This window comes from Rhagoletis zephyria, unplaced genomic scaffold (assembly GCF_001687245.7).
Source record: "Rhagoletis zephyria isolate East Lansing unplaced genomic scaffold, Rhagoletis_zephyria_1.1 Rzeph_scaffold_06037, whole genome shotgun sequence".
NCBI classification, from domain to species: domain Eukaryota; kingdom Metazoa; phylum Arthropoda; class Insecta; order Diptera; family Tephritidae; genus Rhagoletis; species Rhagoletis zephyria.
Window position 1 is genome coordinate 9232 of NW_016163120.1, and position 19925 is coordinate 29156.

A 19925-nucleotide genomic window follows, 5' to 3' on the forward strand; every position below is an offset into this window, starting at 1 on the left:
TGTTATATGAGAGTTTTTTCCTGATTCTAAGAAAATTTACCAGTTTTTGACTGAAAAATTTAATTTTCTTTTCATTTGGTTTTCAAAAATACTAAACTTTTTTTTAGTTCTCAATTTCAAAATTTCATTAGTAGATTGAAAAAAAAAATTTAAAATTGCTGAATGGAAATAATAACAGTTTGACATTCGCTGTATTAAGAAAGTTTGCGAGTAACTGAAAAGAGTAGCAGAGATGTCAGCAGCTACGGAATTTTCGTATTTTTTAAAGGCAGAAAAACCAATTAAATCGTTTGAGTTCTTTGTGAAAAATAATCGCTAGATTAACTTTAAACATTAAATAAAGGAATTAAAAACTTTTTGTGAAAATAGCTCATCAATTGCACAGTGAAAATTGTTTGTGAAAATCGTGCTTTGGTAGGTGTTTGGATGTTTGATGAGCTGTTCGTGCATTTACGATAGCAAGTAAAACGAAGAGAAAGGATAACATTTTGCAGGTAAATTTCTTCAAAAGGCGATATAAGTATTATATAAAATTTTCAGGAACTTAAAATATAGGAATCTTAGTTACTTAAAATAGTAAAATTTATGGAAAATCATACATATTTGTAAAGATATTGGTAATTGAAAATGGTGCTCGCTACACGAAATCAATTGACATTCGTCGATGCGCATAATGTTGCCATCTGCTAAATAAATAAATTTATCCACTCCCATATTTAACCCAAATTTAACAGTGGTAGTTTTTGATAAATGAATATAAAATTTTGCGATGGGTCAACATTTTCGCTAAAATTAAAGTAAACTGAATTGATGTGAGTATGAATTATTCCAATATATGGGCTTTTTCCAAAAAAGGTAAACCGAAAATGCAAGTAAATGACTTTAAACGGCTTTATATAATTTATTGTTTTCTTCGAAAATAATCAAAATGGGCTGAGATAATATATCAAGACAAACTGGTCTTACAAAACAATGGAGAATTTACATTACGCGCTTTTACATGCAACTTTTAGTTGAATGCAAGGTGCCTGGTGTAAATTCCCTTTCAACTAATTTCAATGAAGCTGTTCAGCTGCCTTTTTTCGGTCAACTTTTGATTCAACTAATAGCCTTTGTAAGTTGAATCTTGTAAATTCCCTATAAATGATAGTTGCGCGGGGAGCACGTCACTTGTTTCTATACAGAAAGGTACCTAAAGCGGCGATTCGGTAAATTGAGTAAAACAAATTATATGCTTAGATTATATGTATATATATAAAATATATAACAAAAATTACAAAGTCCAAATTTATTCATTTAATTTTTCTTTTAATCTAGGTGAAATATAGCTTATGCATATGTATCTAATAAATAATAAATATCTAAGAGTATCATATTTTCGGAACTGTCGGAATGGACGAGATTCCGAGCAGCACAGTACATATACGGGGCGGTTGGAAAGGACTAGTTTCTAAGCCGCCTCTTCTCCATACCACTTTAGAGGCAGGCGCACTGAATGGACGAGATCCAGAGTCATGCTGCTTTAACGGATGGAAAGAACTAGTTTCTATTTGCTGTTTAATGCTCAACCAATTTAACTCTGCGATCATTTCCTTTATGGGTGTATCGTAGCGTTTGTTCAAAATAAATCGCATAGGTCTATTTTGCTTTTTTGAAGTTTATCAATTTGTGTGTCATTAGCTATGAAAAAGATCGTTGGACAATATTTGAAGTGCGGTTAATGTGGTCGACGTTGACTGCTCTAGATATGATCATAGACTTAGTTTTTGTCACATTTAGTTGGAGTTTGTTTGCACACAACCATTTGTATAAACAATCAAGATCTCTTGCATCTTTACCATTGCATTAGGTATGTTCCTGTCGCTAATCGTTAAGATAGTATCGTCAGCGAACAGTTTTACCTTAAAGTGTTTCAAATTTGATTTTATATCATTGATATAAATATTAAAATGTATTGGAGCTAGTACCGACCCTTGTGGTAGACCAATATCAACTGCTACCTTCGCTGATAAGGATGTACCAATCAGTGTTTGTTGCTTTCGGTCTGAGAGGAAACTACGGAAACAATTAAGTTCGGAAATCTCTATACCATTATGTTGCAGTTTTTTCAACATAATGTCCCTGTCAATTGTTTCGAAGGCTCTTTTGAGATCAATGAATACAGTACAATATTCATCTTGGAATTAAGGTCGTCTTTCCATTGTGATAGAACCAGGTCTAGAGCAGTTTCACATGAGTGTTTAGCCCTTGACCTGATTGCTCCTTAATGAGTATATTATTAGACTCGATATAGTATGTTAATTGGTTTTTTACAGCCGTTTCCAATATTTTTCCCAATTTAGTGAGGGTATTTATTTTATTGGCCTTACTTCCTCAGCTTTAATGGTGCTTTTAATCTTTTTTACTGGGGCTATGGTCGAAGTTTTCCATTCATTTGGTACAGTTCCTGACCGTATCCTATTATTTACTAGCAGGGCGTAAAAGTGACCCATATATTCCACGGAATGTTTACTGATACCCTCGGTTAATATATTGTTTCCACCAATTTTTGTTTTGAATTTCTTAACAATAGAGATAACATCAACTGTACTAATTTCATCAAATTTAAAAGTAGTTCGACGATTTTCCTGGCGTATCAAGTCCCCGTCAATGTATTCTATATTTCTATTTATCTCCACGATACTATCCACAAAGAAGGTGTTTAACTTGTCGGCAATTTCACTACTATTTCTGTACATTTTGCCATTGATAAGCACTTCCATGATGTTTTCTTTATTGTCAGTGCTATTGACAATATTTTTCAAATATTTCCTCATCAAACGACTATCATTTCTATTTATATCAACTTTGTCTTCCAAATATTGTATTTTTTTAGTTTTAATCATTTTCTTATACCTTTTCTTTATTTCATTATATTCTACCCAATCACCTGTGATTATTGCCTTTTGGTATAACTTGAACTTTTCCTTATTGGTTTCAGTAAATTGTCTATCATACCATTTATTTCTAATTTTAACGCGAGTTTGTACCCTAGAAGTAAGTTTATTCATACTCGAAATCAAGCTATGATACGATACGAACTCAGATATGTACAAAAAAGCAACAAATTTCAACCCAAATTTCAAACTTTTTGCTCAGTATTGTTAGAGTATTTTTGAGTACACAGTTCATTTTTGTGTAATAATGTGGAAGTTTAGAATATTTGGGGTACACAGTTTCATAGTGCATTCAGTTTTAGCCTAATAGTGTGTAAGTTTTAAGTAGCTAAAAATTACCGTTGATTGTTTAGAATTTTGCGGGTTTCTTCATAAAAAAAAAAAATGAATTGTGTGTATTCGTTGTATGGAAGCGAATGGGACAAAAAATTCTAAAAAATCAGCTGGAATTTTCAGCCTCTTGAAATTTGCACACATCAGACTAACATTTAATGTGCTATAAAACTTTGTACTAAAAAAATGTCTTACACTTCTGAGAGTAAGTTTGAAATTTGGGTGAAAACCTGTTCCATTTACAAAGTTTAAAACTTGAGTCTATATGAATTTTGTTAGAGAATGAACTGTATTTTATTGAAAATTCTTACAAATAAATAATTAAAAATAAGTGACAAACAATATATCTTTGAAAGGGGGGTGCTGTTGACCGACACTGTATATGTATACATATATCGAGGGCTTATATTTATTTATTTCATCGATGGTGTTAATGCAATTGGAAATTTCATCTATTAAATTTCAAAGTTAAAATTATAATCAGTGGTGACAATGAAGTCCCAGATGAGTTCTATCATGGGGAATAGTTTTTGTAAAAAATGCAGACATATCGTATAGAATATAAGCCCTCGATATATATTGGCTCATCCAGCTATACCTTTTTCTCAGCTTAAATAAAACGCTTAAAACAGAACTGGATGTCGTAATATTTATTGTTATCCGAAAAAACAATCTCTGGCATTTACTTCTTAAAAATAAATTCATTCCAATGTTGACCGCTGACAGACCATAATCGTCGATATTGAGCGCTACTGTACTATGATAACTGCCTTTTTGTTGCTTGTAATTGAAGCCTGTGAAGTCGGCAACATTTGGTTTAAGCAAGTTATCGTGTGATATCAGAGAGTAATTGAAAACTGGACCTTCCAAGTGAACCACATACAGCCTAATCACAGTCAACATTTGAATGAAATTATTTTTAAAAAGTAAATGTGCGAGAATTTTATTTTATTTTATTCCGCCATCCAGTTCTGTTTTAAGTATTTTATTTAAAAATAAAAAAGAGGCCTATATGGATCAACCTGGGCATGAATCACGTATGACGACAATCGTCTGAACGATATCGTGTCGAGATTGTGTTGCTTCAAGAAAACCAAAAATTGTTTGATCGTTTGTGCGATATTGTCAACTCGATTCTAGTTTTGCTTCACGTAACAGTAACAGTAACACGTAACAGCAAAACAAATGCATAAATCAGTGTTTTTGCGAGGTCGTTTTGTCAGTATCGTTTGAACGACTATCGTTTTAAAGTTACGTGCTTCATGCCCTGTACATGTGTATCGTCGAAACGCTATATTATCCAGTTGCGAAAAAATAAATTTACCAATTTCTTCCTATTATTTCTAAGCTGTTTTTTTACTTTTTTGGTTTACTTGATCCAACGCATATACATTATTGGCCAATACAATAGCACCCCCATTTCAAAGTGATATTGTTTGCCACCCACGTTTATATATTTATTTTTAGGAATTTACAAAAAAGCATCAAATTTTCACCCAAATTTCAAACCTTCTTCTCAGAAATGTTAGAATTTTTACGAGTCCACAGTTTTCTAGCCCATGTAATTTTAGTCTAATATTGTGCACGTTTAAGTGGCTAAATATTGCCGATGATTTTTTAGAATTTCTTCGCTATATGGAAGCAAATGCGACAAAAAAAATCTAAAATATCAACGGTAAGTTTTAGCCACATGAAACTTGCATATCACAGACCAAGGCGCATCCTTACAAGGTGGTGGCAATTGCATATAAGTAAAAGTTCCGTGTATTTTGTTATTGCTTTTTGGTACATCAGGATGTCAAAACGAAAGGGAATGGGAGAAAATTTTCGTAATTTCGTTTTGTTGACATCCTAAAGTTGCGCCGTTTCGTCCTGTAGGTACTAGTGTAGAGACAAAAATATCCATTCAGCTATTCAATCAACACCACCTTGTATTGATGCGCCTTGTTACAAACTAAAATTTAATGGGCTATAAAACTGTGTACTCGAAAAAATTCTAACACAAAACCGAAAATAGTCTGAAATTTGGATGAAAATTTGTCGCGTCTTTTTGTAGTCTTTTTAAAAGTTTCAAACTTGGTTTTATATGAGTTTTGTTAGAAAATAAACTGTATTTTATTTGAAATTTTTTGAAAATAAATAAATATAAATGGCAAACAATGAGGCGAATTCTTGATTTCGAACGAATCGAAAATTTGAAATTTTTGTGTAGAAGATGATTGGAAAAAATTCATGATGTTCGATTCGTACGAAAACCAGAATATGCCCCAATATCACTTTGAAATGCGATTGCGTCCAATAGTGTCATTATGTCCCTATTAATGCATTCCTATTTACATATATGGCTAGTAGATTAGTATTTTATCTAGGCGAGCAAAAACACTTCACATTGATAAATCCATTAAGTAACATCTGGCAGCACCGCGCGTATCGCAGTGCAGAAGACGAGCAGCCAGCGGTCGGTTTGTATTTAACAGCTCAGCAGGTTGCGAGCCGTCCGATTGCTTGCAGGTTTGCCTACCCGCCTCTGGGCTTCCCAAATTTGTCTACAACTAGCAGGTCGTCCATAATCCGATAAATAATTATGTTCTTTTCTTATACAGTATTGCAGTGAAGATCAGTGAGAATAAACCAAGTAACAGCAGTGTGTCGGAAGTCAAAAATTGCAAGAACACAATGGATTTAGGAGAATCTAATCAAGCAGTTGATGGACCACCACAAACAATAACCGCAGGACCAGTTACAAGTTCAAACGCAGAAACAATCGGGATAGCATCAAGCTCTGTAAATTTTGGGGAGTCAACAGTGGGTATAACTGCACCATTAAATAATAAAACCTTAAAACGCTGTTTGAGTGTGCCAATATTACGCGCTGGTCCTTCATCCACTTCTATGACAACTCGATCTGCAGCCGCAGCTTTGGCGATGCGCAACGGGGGACACGCAGCTAACCCCAAAGAGACGCTAGCTACACCAAAGAAGAGTCAAACATTTACTATGCGTGATACTATTGGAGATGTTTCTTCTGGTAACAATTTCAGTCATAATATGCACATTGGAATACCACGTTCAAATCCTTCCTCAAGGTATTATTTTAACAAAACTTAAGCTTTCTGAATGTCTAACATTTAGTAACACTTATAAATTATAGAGAAGTATCACCAGCTCCAATGTTTAATATATTTGCACCAAGAGCTCGTCGTTATTCGGCTAGTTATACACCGCATGGAGCAGCTGGTGCTGCAGGCAGTGCTGCTGCGGCAAGTGGTTTACCACTATGTCTCACGCCACGAGTTTCTCAATTGCGCCAAGAGGAGTGCGTAGACATGGTAAACAGTCGTGAAGCAAATCATGAACGTGAAATACACAGTGCCATGCAGATGTCACAAAGTTGGGAGGATTTGACTTTAGTTGCTGAAAATTGGTCCTGTAAATCAGAGGAGCTAAGCAATCCCTTGCAGGTCACGTTGCCCTCTGCGACAGCAAGTTGTTCAAGTCCAAGCCCAACAAGGTATTGATTATTGCAAAAAAAAAAGCAATATATAATTGGCGCTTATTCTCTTCTTACAGTAATCGCGCCGGAATGAAGCTTCCTTATGGCTTGTCTCCATCGCCAACAAGACGTACTTTCGCTACGCGTCGCTCAATGTCACCAATTGCCATGCGGCCCTCACAGTTAGGCCCTGTTAAACGTAAATTTGAGCTGGATGACAGTGGCCCTGGCAGTAATTGGAATGTATATTCCCAACCACCATTAAAGAAAATATTTACCGAGAGGTAGAGTTAAGCTATAACACAAACTTTGTGTTTCATTTCTAATTTATTATTTTTTTAGTCGGGGAACTTCGCCTGTTTGTCAGTCACCATCTTCAATATGCCCCAGTCCAGATTCTGGCACATATGATGGTCGAATAACACCAAAGCTATTCATTTCAAAGTTGTGCACCAACAATACAAATAATAATTCAGCATGTTCATCGCCGAGTAGCAGCGTAAGTGGTGGTATCATCGACTCAACTACTACCTTAGGTATATGTTCATCCGCCTCTTCAACGACTTCTTCCGTTTCTGGTGGCAGTGAGCCTATGTGCATTGGAGGTGGTAGTATTGACGAAGGCATTTCCATTGCGGATAATGATGACAAACTTACAAATAACACTGTTTCGACAACTAGTAGTGCATCCGTAGGCAATGGTGATACAAGCGGAGGTAATGGATTGCAACCAATGAGCACAGATATACAAGATGATGCTACATTATTAGATGACATGAAGAGTGAAACATCCTCGATTGGTGGATGTTCAAGTATCAGTATCGAATCGTCTTCCTGCGATAGCGCCTCTAAAGCCGCTGCTAGTTTTCTTAATAGACTGAACGTTGACGATATTAGTACAAGTCCACTTGCAGTACAGAAGAGCTTCTACATAAACAAACAGGGTTTAACAGGGCACAAAAAGTTTATCGTAAGCAGTGGGGTTGGTGAGCAAAATGATAGTATTAACGTAAACAACAGCAGCGCAAGCTCCCCTGCTCTGATTGTAAACACGGCTGATGTTGCCTCCACTTCATGCACAAGCGGATCATAAATAAAACGGTTGATATTTGATTTTTGTAATAAATTAAGTTATCTAATAATTAATCAAGAATTAATTTCTGCATATGCTGAATATGTTAATTTGCCCCTGATATTAAGCAAAAATTATGCTGGGCTACGTACCTACTACTTATAATAATTAGAATTACATACCTGGAAATTTCTTATTCGTTTAAGTTTACAAAAATATTATATTTTTCGCCATCACTTATTGTTATCAACTCATTTTTGTAGAGTTTAGTTGTCACCACATATTGATGTTATAATTATTTGCTATAATATTTGTTTGTCATGTCAATTATGGGCAGTGCGAATATTTTGGCTGCCCTTAATTCGAATTTCACATACAAATAAGTACGATATTTTAAGTCAGTCCGGCAGGTTCTGCAATTCACTTCCGACTGAATTTGAGTCAAGTTCGCTTTGAATTCAAATTGGCAAGGGTTGAACTTCACTCGGAAGTGAATTGCTGAACCTGCCCGAGTATGTTTATATGTATTTATTTACATTAGAATAATTTACGTAAAGTGAATTTTGCTTTCAAGTTAACAAGAAAAATTTTTTTTCTCTTTTTTGGTAAATATACTTTTAGAAAATATTTATTAGTTTACCTAAATTGGTAACGGACGCCGTAAAGACTAGATCGAATTATAAAATATAATTTGGCAAACAGTGTAAGCATATTGTCAAGTGGCATTTGCTGGTTTAAAATAAAATTATTTCGTTTCATTTAAGCTATTTAATTAATAAAAGAGATGTCGTTTTTAAAAGCCTATATACATAAAATAATCAAATAATACTTTGGCGAACGGTCGATTAGATATTAGTATTGTAAAGAAAAAGGCATGTTTCCACATGTTTAAGCATTAATAATGTAATTAAAATTTGCCAAACATACAGATGTATGTAATTCTGTTCGAAAACTTTAAACTTCGATTTATACTTACATGCATTATTAAATAAAATAACTTTAGAAATAGTTTGAATAAATCTTGTCCATTGTTGGAGAGATTCTAACATCTGAAAAGAGCTTTCAAGAGAGCACGTTTAAAATATCAGTTTAGTTGCAACATGTATGTATGTAACTTTTTGAACCAATAAAATGTATACAATTTAAAAATAATGCAAATATATACATATGCGTGTATGTGTACTTTGTTTTTATTATTTTTAAACAGGAAGGGTGAACATATAAAATTGCATATAAATAAATTTAAGATATACATATATCTTAAAACTTAAAAATATTTAAGACCAAAAAGGTAAAAAACGTTTAGAATCACAAAATGTTTTGCAAACAGCATTTATACTACAAAAAAGCGTAAGAGTTCGAGACATTTTAAGGAGGAAATTTTACAGTAGCATATAGATCAGGTTAAGGAACATGGGTGTGCCGAACTATAGCTTTCGATAATACATACATATAATATACAATTTATAATAAGCATTTTTTAAATACATTGAATTTTAGGATGTTACAAGCAACAAGAATATATTTAGTTTTAGCTCGTCCTTGATCCAATGTCGCATATTGCACTAAAGTGTAAAATGCATACGCTTTTAAAAATATGCTTCTAGTACGACAACATGTTTGGTTTTAGCAATTTTAGCTTTTGGAACAATTGACACACAAATTCTAGAGCTTGTTCTCTAACAATTGGTGTCGAATTAAGTTATGCTGAAGAGAAATGCGTTGTTTCTGCAAAAAGTATTCAAAAATATTATGCTTTAATACTAAAAATAGTCGTACAGCAATTGTTTTAATATCATTTTTAACATCTACTTATCTAATCTCATAATACTTTGAATGTGTTTTTCTTTTAATTTTACTGGAAATATTTTATTTACTTAATGTATGTATACATATATAAATATGAAGTTAAATACATATGTAGTTCATATGTATACATTTAAATGGAATGTCACTGGGAAACATTTTGCAAAAGGAAGATCGAATAATATTATTATATGAACTTGTTTAAAGTGTTAATTACAACAAAACAGGAATGCTTAAGTACTTCTTACTACGTTCATTTTGTTTAATCTTACTATAAAAATATCTGGAATGATAGTACATTTATTTCAGATGGTATACGAAGTTCTGACGAATATGTACGTATGTATGTCGGTATATAAGTATGTATGTATGAATTTATGTATTATTTGAGCTTCTACTATGTTTTGTGATTAGCGTCTTTTTCTTATCCGACAAATTGAGGTTTACTATATTTGTAAGCCCGCTGTCGAATATCAGATGCGTTATGAGCTTCATCATATCAGAACTGCACCGGAGGTGTACTTTTTGAAGAAATATTTTTTTCTACCTTTTGATATACAAATTCCTCCACAGTCTTGCTGTGATGTATCAAAAATTGCATTGGCCGGCATTATTCTAGACGATTCGCTTAGTAGGTTACTTTTGGAAGAGTAAGTATTTCTAATTGAAACAAGTTGCTCGTTGTAATGCAGTCTCGCGCAGTTCCTCCTTACAAGCACTCACGTGCTCCACTAATTCGTCGCGTAGTTCGAAAGTTTTCTTGCAAATATAGCACTCATAGAGATACACAGATGGATCATGTTCTTTCAAATGCTTGGTGTACGACTCGATTTCTGTGAAACGTTGTTTACACTCGCAGCACTCGAGCCAATCTTCCGTGGAAGAATCTTCTTCGTTTGAATCATAGCTACTATCGTAGCGCGTTTTTGCCCGCTTTTGGGGACTGGATGTGCTGCTGGACGAACTTAGTTGTTGCTGGTCAAAATTAGCATCGTCATCATCTTCATCATCATCATTCTCGTTTGCGTGAGCTGTCTTGTGTTCACTGTACTCTAAGTAGTCCCTATATTTTCTCGGACAATGGAGACATTTATAATACCGATCTCGTTGATGTGTCACCATGTGCTTCTTCAGCGTTGAGTATTCTCTGAACGGTTTGCGACATTTATTACAAGAAAATGGCTTTTCGCCGGTGTGTATCATAAAGTGGCGTTTCAGATTGTGACGCGTACCGAAAGGACGCTGACACAACGGACAAGAAAACTCCTTACGTGTTACAATGCCTTGTTCATTGTAGTTATGCCGATGAACAACTGGAATGTTATCAAGTAGTAACTGCGTGCTGGTGGTTACTGTCTTTTGAACTGTAATCGGCGCATTTATAGGCACCAACGACGGCATTTCCGAATTGAGCAAAGTTGTCGAGCTAGGTCGTTTGGGAGATGAGGAATTGGTGGTTGGTTCTTGTACAGATTTCGACGATCCTTTTATATTGCTATTACTATTTGTTGCAGTAGAACTTACAATGGATACCGCACTAGTTGCTGGAACATCCCATACCCGACCACTAGATACTAGAGGCTTTGCGGTAAGTTGTGGCAATGGTAATGGCGGCGACGTAGATAATGGTGATGTTTGAAGTTTGTCTGGTGAGGCAGAAGGCGACGCGGAAAGCTGTGGACGCATTGCTGCTGTTATAGCGCTTGTCTTCGAATCGCAATCATTGCAACGCGTTGGATCTTGCATCGTTGGTGGTTTGACACGACACACCATGCATACGAAGTTCGGTTCATTTGCGTGTCGTCGGCGATGTTTTTTGAGGTCACTGTACTCTCGAAACCGACGATCGCACATATCGCAGCCAAATGGACGTTCACCTATAAATATAGTAAGTTCAGATAAATAATTTTTTTTACGATATTAGTTATATATACTCGAATAACTAAAACTATTAAGCTTTCTTAAAGGTAAGATAAAAACTTGGCCTTGGATGGCTACTCGGCAGTATCTAAATGTGGCTAATGTCATTAGATCGTATCTCCTCATAAATCAAATGTTTCAATTAATAAGAATCTACTTACCCGTATGTATCATCATGTGTCTTCGTAAATTGTAACTTGACTGAACTTTTTTGCCACACAAATAGCATTCGAAAAATTGTCGGCATTTTTCGCGTCTATCTAAATCATCCCAATGCCTCTCTACTCCTTTTTCATGTTGATCTATAAATTCCGCATTTTCATCATCTGAATGGATAACAACAACATCGCCGCTGGAAATATCCGCTTCTGCACTAAAAACTTCATTCGAATTTGTAACGTAGTTATCATCATCGTCGCATTTCAGCTCACAACTCACAGCTGCAGCGGCAAACGGCAATTCATCATCCTCTGTGTCACTTTCAAAGGCATCTGCATCTACTTTGTTGTCAGTGGTGGCAATATTTCCAGGGGATTTACCACAGTGATCGGCTTCAGAATCACTGCTATCAGATAGTTCGATATGTGCAATTATACGTTCCTTAGACGACTCTTTTTTCTTTTGCTGTAACACTACCTCGGCTTTTTGGTTAGCCGGTGGGCTTTTTGGAATGAGGCTAATGCTGGGGGAATTGATTCTGTGTTTACCTGCTTCCTTGCCTGGAACGGCCGAATCTACTTTAGCTTTTTGTGCATCCCGTTTAATTGCAGCATTTTCCACTTTATCCCTTATTTGCCGCAATTCTTCACGATCATCTTCATCATCCAAATCAATAATCTCAAAAAATACCTCCTCTTCTTTTGCATTGCCCACCGATTTGTTCTTACATGTGTTGCTTCTCTTCTTTTCTAAAGCACTTTCACGACCAATTTTCAATAGCAAACCTTTGATTTTGGAATCTTCTATAGAAATAAAATTCTCTTCTGGCTCCTGGTATTCGTAGTGCGTATTAATATCTGCAGCTGGTATAATTTCAAACTCCGAAATTATTGGGTAAGCCAGAGGTGGAGGATGTACAGATGGAGCCTGTTGTAAAGGCGGAGGCTGTGATAATGTAGCCGTAGCCGTTGGGTGAGATAGAGCTGGCGATGTACCATATGCCGATAAGGTACATGGACCACTACAGCAGGCATTTGATTCAAATAAGTTACTCCTGGCGATGTTTGTACAGCAACTCTGTGGTCGTTGCATTGCGACCTCGTATGTAATACCGCGCCTTCCTTGTTGGTCCCACTGTACATCAAATAGTTCAATTTCCTGTTGAGTAGAAGCGACATTGCAGCACTCCAGGGGCTTCGAGTAGTTCATGCAAGGTCTTGTTGCTGGCATGCGAGGCACTGTATGCAGCGATATCGGCACCGATGTGGAGTTATAGTTCACATTTGTTTGCGAAGGCAAGCGAACAAGTGAAGGTGATGCTGTTTGAGGCGGCACTGGCAAAGCAGCATGTTGTTGTGTTAATTGATGATGATGGTCAACGACTTTCAGTGTGGAAAGTGTGCTGTTGCTGTTACCGTGCGTCGACCCAGAAGGTGAACATTTTAACTTCATGAGGATTTCCATTTTGAATATTTATGTTGTTATTTTCCCGATCTACAATTTAAGGAATACTTTCGAAAACTCATCAATTGCAAAAACTTAGGTATTTAGATTATGGATATGTTATTAAAAAATAAAGGAAATTAGTTATTAGGAAACTTTGGAAATATGTCATTTAAAAATAGTTACTTCATATGTGTACATACATATTTATTTATACGTACCAATCAATTTGTTGGTCTTATACAAGAAATTTATAAAAGGTCGCGCTGTAGCTTAAACCAGAAAACGAGGAAAGTTTACCACAACCGCAACATTTTTTTAAATTTAGCCGTGTGCTTTTCTACTTTTGTCTCGACTCGTCGTTCTCGTCTTTTTCAGCACCAGAAGCATACGTATGTATGTACGTTGTATTATTATAGGTATTGATGTTGCTCGTAGTCAATTGCCACTTCTGCGGCTTATGTATGTAGTTTCGAACTCGAGGCTGAATCACCCAAGCAGCACGAAGACAGGCAGTCGGGCAAGCAGCCAGTCCATCTACCAAGTCTTAACCACTCACGTATTTTTCAATGTAGTTTTTATATTCGTTGATTCGTTATTTGAAGCCGCAACGCTTTTACCTGTGCCTGCCGTATAAAGTACTGCCGACAATATAGCCATTGCCATTGCGTGTTAACTTGATTTTTCTTCGGGCGGCAAGTCGCGAAGGCAAATCAAAAAAGAAAACCATAAGCAAGATGAATAAAAAAGCAAAAACAATGAACTCACGACTCACGGCACAATAATTTTCTTGCCGCGCAGTTGGCCTGGAACAGACAACCACTGACGCAAAAATCCGCAAACTCGAGCCCGCTCTGCCAAGACAAAAACCGAGCAGCGAACAACGAACAAGCCAGTGCGAGCAATGCTCGATCTTTCTGTACCCCTTACCGCTTTGCACCGGTGCTCCTGCTGGTTCGAATGGCGCCGCTAATAGTGCACCACCTTCACTCTTCTCTTTGCTCCAAAATCAAATCCAGTTTATCTTTTAATTGAAATCTTACTTGTCGACTATTTCCGCAGCTCTTTTGCCTTGCAAATATCCTACAATTTTACATTTCTTTTTTTCTTTAATGGAAAAGTTGAATTCGCCATTAGTTGTTTAAACTTTTTGTTGAAATTTTTAAATAAATGAATTGATTTGTTTATATTTACATTTTTATTTGCACAACTTTTATTTCACACAAACAACTCAACTCCAATTGGAAATTTTATTTCCTTTTCTTATACGCTCTGGAAGGAAACTGAGAATTTTCTACGATAAATACGTGTTTCCATGGTACGTTGTGGGTATTGGAGATTACAGGATGTTACAAGCGATAATTTCCGAAACTTATAAAATTTAAAAATTTAGTTTTAGTATGCTTAAAACATGAAAAAATGTTATTATATTTAAAAATATTTAAATTTTTGGGAAAATTTTAGAATGGTAACCCCCGATTACGGAATTAAGGAAAAGAGGGGGGGGTAGAGGGGGTTCTAAAGGGGNGGCCGCACTTAGGGATTATAACCCTCACTACGTAGAATTCTCCTTTCTGTGTTGCCGGAAGAGGGGAATATGACCTGAAGCCCCCTACTATTTATTTTTATCTGAACAAAAGAACCTTATCGTATTTTCCTTTTAATCGTATTTTCTTTTGGTCTTGCTTTCCACTCTTGGTTTTTTAGATATGGCAACACAGTCCTGCTGCCATTTGCACATATTCTGCAAGTACTTTAAACAACAATCAATTTTTTATAAAAAAGCTCTAATATACTAAAAGTATTTATTTGTTTGAACGTGCACACTCTAGCTGCGCATATATTGAGTGTCAATAACGTGTAAATTTAGTGGAAAGTGCATTATATATTGTGAAATAGTCCCATACAAGTTGGTGAAAATTACAAACTTTAATAACAAATTACTTAAAAACTATAAGGTTGCGCGCTTTGAAACTTCATACAGGGAACTATTAGACCCCCATCTACCTCCCATATTTTCCTTAATGCTGAACTCCGGGTTAGCAATCTAAAGCCCACCCAAATTTTTTAAGTTCATGTTATCAATAAGTTTTCACAATAATAAAAGAGTTTAGATAATCGAACCAATTCAACCACCAATTTTTTGCATTAACACCCTGCCTTAGACCTTCACATATTTCATCAAAGTCGATCGATTTATTTTCAACCATTTTCGACTTGGTAATCATTTCAGAAAGAATATCAAAGGACAGTGAAAAATACTGGTAATAAATAATTTTAAGTTTTGCATTCATTTTAATATTGCATATGCTTATATAAAATATAAAGAACGCTTTATTTTTTGATGGTACATATGTACAATTCTTCACAGCGTATAGTGTTCATTGATATTGATTTTTTGATCTTTGTGTATTGGCTAGGTAACATCCGCTGCAAACACTTGTCTACTTCGCAAAGACTTTCTTATAGCTATCTAAAATGAGTGCACGACTACGGCGTCCTGGTACGGCAAACAGCCAAATACCTAATGAGTGCGTCCAAGTGGTGGTGCGTTGCCGTCCCATCAGCAATCGAGAACAAACAGAGGGGTCTGAGGAAGTCGTCGCTGTGTATCCAAATCGTGGAGTAGTAGAGATTATGAATTTGACTGAAGCCAATAAGGAGCAAACAAAAATGTTCACCTATGATGCTGCTTATGATGCTAGTGCATCACAAATCAACCTCTATAACGAGGTTGTATTTCCGTTGGTGAGCTCAGTTCTTGAAGGTTTTAATGGCTGTATATTCGCTTATGGCCAAACTGGCACTGGTAAAACATTTACTATGGAAGGCGTGAGAGGTCACGATGAACTTAAGGGAATCATTCCCAGAACATTCGAACAGATTTGGCTTCATATAAATCGTACCGAAAACTTTCAATTTCTTGTCGACGTTAGCTATTTGGAAATATATATGGAAGAACTGCGTGATTTATTAAAGCCAAACTCAAAACATTTAGAAGTACGGGAGCGTGGTTCGGGCGTTTATGTGCCCAATCTGCATGCCGTTAATTGTAAAAGTGTTGACGATATGCTAAATGTTATGCATATTGGCAACAAGAATCGTACTGTGGGCTTTACCAAAATGAATGAACACAGTTCACGTTCGCATGCCATTTTCATGATTCGCATTGAAATGTGTGACATTGAGACAAACACTATTAAAGTGGGAAAACTTAATTTGATAGATTTGGCAGGAAGCGAACGTCAGTCCAAAACCGGTGCTTCAGCTGAACGGTTGAAGGAGGCAAGCAAAATAAATCTTGCCCTATCCTCACTTGGAAATGTAATCTCTGCATTGGCAGAAAATTCGCCACATGTGCCCTATCGTGATTCAAAACTTACTCGCCTACTGCAGGATTCTTTGGGTGGCAATTCAAAGACTATAATGATAGCCAATATTGGTCCATCATCATATAATTACAACGAAACGTTGACCACTTTGCGTTACGCATCCCGTGCAAAGACTATTCAAAACAAACCTGTTAAAAATGAAGATCCACAGGATGCTAAGCTTAAGGAATATCAGGAGGAAATCGAGAGATTGAAACTCCTTATTGCACCAAAGCAACAGCAACGTACTGAAAAAACAGGGAAGAAACGTCAACGAAAACCAAAGAAAGAAAAGGCTAATAACGAAGTTGTGCAGATGGAAGTGGAAGAAAGTGAAGACGAGCCGGAGTCGGATAAAGAGAATGAAGCAGAAGCAGCCAAGTCAAACGAAGAACTGGAGCGTGAACGTGTTGAGACAGCGAAACTCGCTACAAAGTTGGCAGAATTAGAATCGCAGCTGGTGCGCGGAGGTAAAAATTTGTTGGACACATACAGCGAGCGTCAGCTAGAACTCGAGAAAAAGCTGGTTGAGATAGCTGAACGCAAAAAGCGTGAAATTGAAATTCAACAGCAACTGGAATTGCAAGAGGAAACTACTCTGGAAATACGAGAGACTGTTACATCTCTAGAGCAAGAAGTTGATTTGAAGAAAAGAAAATTGTCAAAATGCTATGCAAAGTACTTGGCTTTACAGCAGGAATTGAACGACTGCAAATACGACCACAACCAGGATCTACGTGAATTAGAGATGGCACAGAATGAACTTGTCAAGGAATTGAAGCGGCAATTATTAATTATTGATAATTTTGTACCAGTGGAAGTTAAGCAACGTCTTTATACTCAGGCGAAGTACGATGAAGAACAAGAAGAGTGGAAATTCTCCGCAACTCCATTGGTTGGCGAACATAACTTTTTAACAAAACGTCCTGTCTCTCACCCGCAACGTCGTCGTCCCATTTCCGAGTATGCATTAATGGAGGCTAAAACAAACACACCTTCAGCATTGCGTTTCAAGAACGAAAATATAGTATCGTACGAGCTCGAAATGCCATGTCGCACTACGCAGGAATCCCGTTCACCTAAAGTTTCTGCCTCGCTTCAAGCCGTATTAGCTCAAGCTATGCAAACTGGGGATGACATTGATATCGTAGATTCCCACACCAATTCAATACGTAGTCGTCTTGAGAACATTATTAACGCTAGCGCAAACGCATCGGCGGCGTTGGCTTCAACTAATAGCAGTCCTACAACACCCAACGGGGTTACAGCAATTCCCACTACTGCAGCACGCAATATTAAGCCAAGTCGTGGCACAGGTTCTCCTGGCTCGGCGATTGATTCGAATAGACGTCCGCCTACTGGTCGTGTAGTGTCCAAAAAACCGGCCTCAGCTTATCCAAAAGCTCGTGGATTAGTGAATAAGTAGACAAACTACATGATGAAAGTATCGTTGTTATCGCAACCTTAAATTGTAATGGTCTATTAATTCAAAGTACTTTGTTGATATGCTGCATTACCAACTGTAAATGTTAAGATGAACGGCTCTAGTCCACCCAGGCTGAACAATGCAACAAAGCAAGCAACAAGGATTTAGAAAATATACTAGATGCACTCCGGTTTATTAATTTAAGGCTTGAAAAAAATGATGGCCGCCTGGTAAAAATATGTTAAACGCATTTACTTTGATGGTATTAATTAGTTCATAAATTGTTGTTTTTCTTTTTTAAGCGAATACTTCTAATTTGGATGCCGAGTTTTTTTATTTATTTCGTACATTTTGTTGATTCTACTATTGTTTAAGAATGCTTTTTTTTTTATTGTGCAATTTAGTAATAAGGATCGTAACATTTTACATATATTCAATACGCTTTTCAATAAAAACAAACTACGCACCCCATTCAAGTGAGTATTTTGTTGTTTTAAAAGACCTTATATTACGATAACAATGCAAATGTTACAGTTTTTACTTGTCCAAGTTATTTATACCTGAGCTTCCCACTATATCCAATAACGCCTTCAGCTTATTTTCAAATAATTCACAGCGTATGGGCATTTCCAAAGCATAAAACGGATTTTTCAGAACATAATCTGAATATAACTCGTAAATTTTGTGAAGTAAAATATCCATGCCAGTTTCACCAGTTTCCGATATTATAATAAACTTAACTCCTGTTAGCGTTTGGAAGCAATGCAAGGTAAATGTATCGGCTTCCAATATTTCAATACCAGAACTTTTAGGTTCCGGACTGAGTTGACTAGCAAAAGCGTATAGGGGATAGAACGTACTTGCTTGTACAATTTTTTCATTGGTAGTCAATTTATGCCTGCAAAATTTTAAATTCATCGGATAGTTCTCTGCGTTGTCCAGCACAGTTTTGACGTCACGTCCATCCTCGAGTGTATTCCCATTTACCGGCATTCCATTTACAGCTATTAAAACGTGCCCCACTAAGATTTTTTTTGATAGAAAATACATGTTTATTCAACCGATATAAAAGTCTATAGTTAAACTGACCATTGATTCCATCCTTTCGGTTGAAGACCACCGACACCTTCTTGGGATCATAGTCGAGTATTAAATCAAGAGGATATGTAAACGAACGTTCCTGCTCTATGCGAGGAACGTTGCTATCCAGATTATAAATGAGTCCACCTGATTTACTTACTATATACACCCCATAAATTATCATTTCTATTACTTTTTATTTACAAATTTTCAATACTGCTCTTCTTCTTAAGCCGAATCACAATGTAATCCAATAAAAGACCCTGCAAGAAATTATTGGAAAAACTGCGGCAGTCAGCAGTGTTGCCTTATAAACTTTTCAGTCACTAAAAAGGCCTTGACGAAAAATGGTCACCATATCATTTTTGCTTTTCTTTCCTAGTTATTCTTTTTCTAAGAACTAAAGTCAAAATCAAATGTACATGTATTATAGTATTTTCACTGATAGATCGTTCCGTTGTTGAATTTAGTGGGACAAGCTTTGCCAATACAGGGTTGCAAACATACATGTAAATTGAGTAGAGTTGCATTTCCCTTAAAAGTTTTAAGTCCTTTTTTGTACTTATGCCCTGTATGCAGCTCCCAAGAAAACGGTCAAGAAAAAATTGTCATTATTTCGTGTGTGTGTGTCCAAGGAATTTTGACCCGTCAGAGCCTGTTGCCTCACTCTTTCCTCAAGAAATAATGGAACGGGCATATATTTCAGTTGCAAACCTGGATTGCCTTGTGCTCTTTTTTCACAAAAAACTTTAGAAAACTGTAGTAGAAAGCGTAGCAAATTTCTTAAGAACTGCGTACTGCCTTAAGAAAATTTGACTCAAGAAAATTTCTTAGCCATTTCTTGTACGTCATTTAAAACGAACCAGAACATTTTACAAATTTAACT

The 19925-nt window shown here is 36.1% G+C and overlaps 4 protein-coding genes across 7 annotated transcripts; 2 read left to right on the forward strand and 2 right to left on the reverse strand.

Annotated features, from left to right (window-relative positions):
• Positions 1–220: 220 nt before the first annotated feature.
• Positions 221–8986, forward strand: LOC108372803 (flocculation protein FLO11). 2 transcript variants are annotated; one of them, XM_017628572.1, is made up of 5 exons: positions 221–494; positions 5873–6355; positions 6421–6780; positions 6840–7046; positions 7105–8986. In XM_017628572.1, the coding sequence occupies exons 2-5, from the start codon at positions 5946–5948 to the stop codon at positions 7853–7855; spliced, it is 1728 nt and encodes a 575-aa protein (XP_017484061.1). In that variant the 5' UTR covers positions 221–494; positions 5873–5945; the 3' UTR covers positions 7856–8986. The 2 variants fall into 2 exon arrangements, with proteins under 2 accessions (XP_017484061.1, XP_017484062.1); XM_017628573.1 differs by lacking the exon at positions 221–494 and adding an exon at positions 5722–5731.
• A 1078-nt stretch (positions 8987–10064) lies between these two features.
• On the reverse strand, positions 10065–14350 carry LOC108372801 (zinc finger protein 629). Of its 3 annotated transcripts, none has more exons than XM_017628568.1 (4): positions 13931–14350; positions 13384–13848; positions 11722–13213; positions 10065–11517 (listed from the first exon to the last, which is right to left on the reverse strand). In XM_017628568.1, the coding sequence occupies exons 3-4, from the start codon at positions 13181–13183 to the stop codon at positions 10301–10303; spliced, it is 2679 nt and encodes an 892-aa protein (XP_017484057.1). In that variant the 5' UTR covers positions 13184–13213; positions 13384–13848; positions 13931–14350; the 3' UTR covers positions 10065–10300. The 3 variants fall into 3 exon arrangements, with proteins under 3 accessions (XP_017484057.1, XP_017484059.1, XP_017484058.1); XM_017628570.1 differs by having other exon boundaries at positions 10301–11517; positions 14093–14350; XM_017628569.1 differs by having other exon boundaries at positions 10301–11517; positions 13938–14350.
• Positions 14351–15265: 915 nt separating this feature from the next.
• On the forward strand, positions 15266–18084 carry Klp68D (kinesin-like protein 68D). Its single transcript, XM_017628571.1, has 2 exons — positions 15266–15426; positions 15583–18084. The coding sequence occupies exon 2, from the start codon at positions 15641–15643 to the stop codon at positions 17957–17959; it is 2319 nt and encodes a 772-aa protein (XP_017484060.1). The 5' UTR covers positions 15266–15426; positions 15583–15640; the 3' UTR covers positions 17960–18084.
• A 114-nt stretch (positions 18085–18198) lies between these two features.
• Trs23 (trafficking protein particle complex subunit 4-like protein Trs23) lies at positions 18199–19276 on the reverse strand. The gene is made up of 2 exons (XM_017628574.1): positions 19049–19276; positions 18199–18981 (listed from the first exon to the last, which is right to left on the reverse strand). Exons 1-2 carry the CDS (start codon positions 19221–19223, stop codon positions 18497–18499), a joined length of 660 nt encoding a protein of 219 aa, XP_017484063.1. The 5' UTR covers positions 19224–19276; the 3' UTR covers positions 18199–18496.
• Positions 19277–19925: the final 649 nt, after the last annotated feature.

What these genes read in the sequence shown, in the direction of transcription:
- Klp68D (XM_017628571.1), top strand. Translation starts at nt 15,641, where the DNA reads ATGAGTGCACGACTACGGCGTCCTGGTACGGCAAACAGCCAAATACCT.
- Trs23 (XM_017628574.1), bottom strand. Translation starts at nt 19,223, where the DNA reads ATGATAATTTATGGGGTGTATATAGTAAGTAAATCAGGTGGACTCATT. An exon ending in CCGAAAGGATGGAATCAATG is followed by an intron (nt 18,982 to 19,048) that starts GTCAGTTTAACT and finishes AAAAAATCTTAG; the next exon opens with TGGGGCACGTTTTAATAGCT.
- LOC108372801 (XM_017628568.1), bottom strand. Translation starts at nt 13,183, where the DNA reads ATGGAAATCCTCATGAAGTTAAAATGTTCACCTTCTGGGTCGACGCAC. An exon ending in ACACATGATGATACATACGG is followed by an intron (nt 11,518 to 11,721) that starts GTAAGTAGATTC and finishes CTATATTTATAG; the next exon opens with GTGAACGTCCATTTGGCTGC.
- LOC108372803 (XM_017628572.1), top strand. Translation starts at nt 5,946, where the DNA reads ATGGATTTAGGAGAATCTAATCAAGCAGTTGATGGACCACCACAAACA. An exon ending in TCAAGTCCAAGCCCAACAAG is followed by an intron (nt 6,781 to 6,839) that starts GTATTGATTATT and finishes CTCTTCTTACAG; the next exon opens with TAATCGCGCCGGAATGAAGC. An exon ending in AAGAAAATATTTACCGAGAG is followed by an intron (nt 7,047 to 7,104) that starts GTAGAGTTAAGC and finishes TTATTTTTTTAG; the next exon opens with TCGGGGAACTTCGCCTGTTT.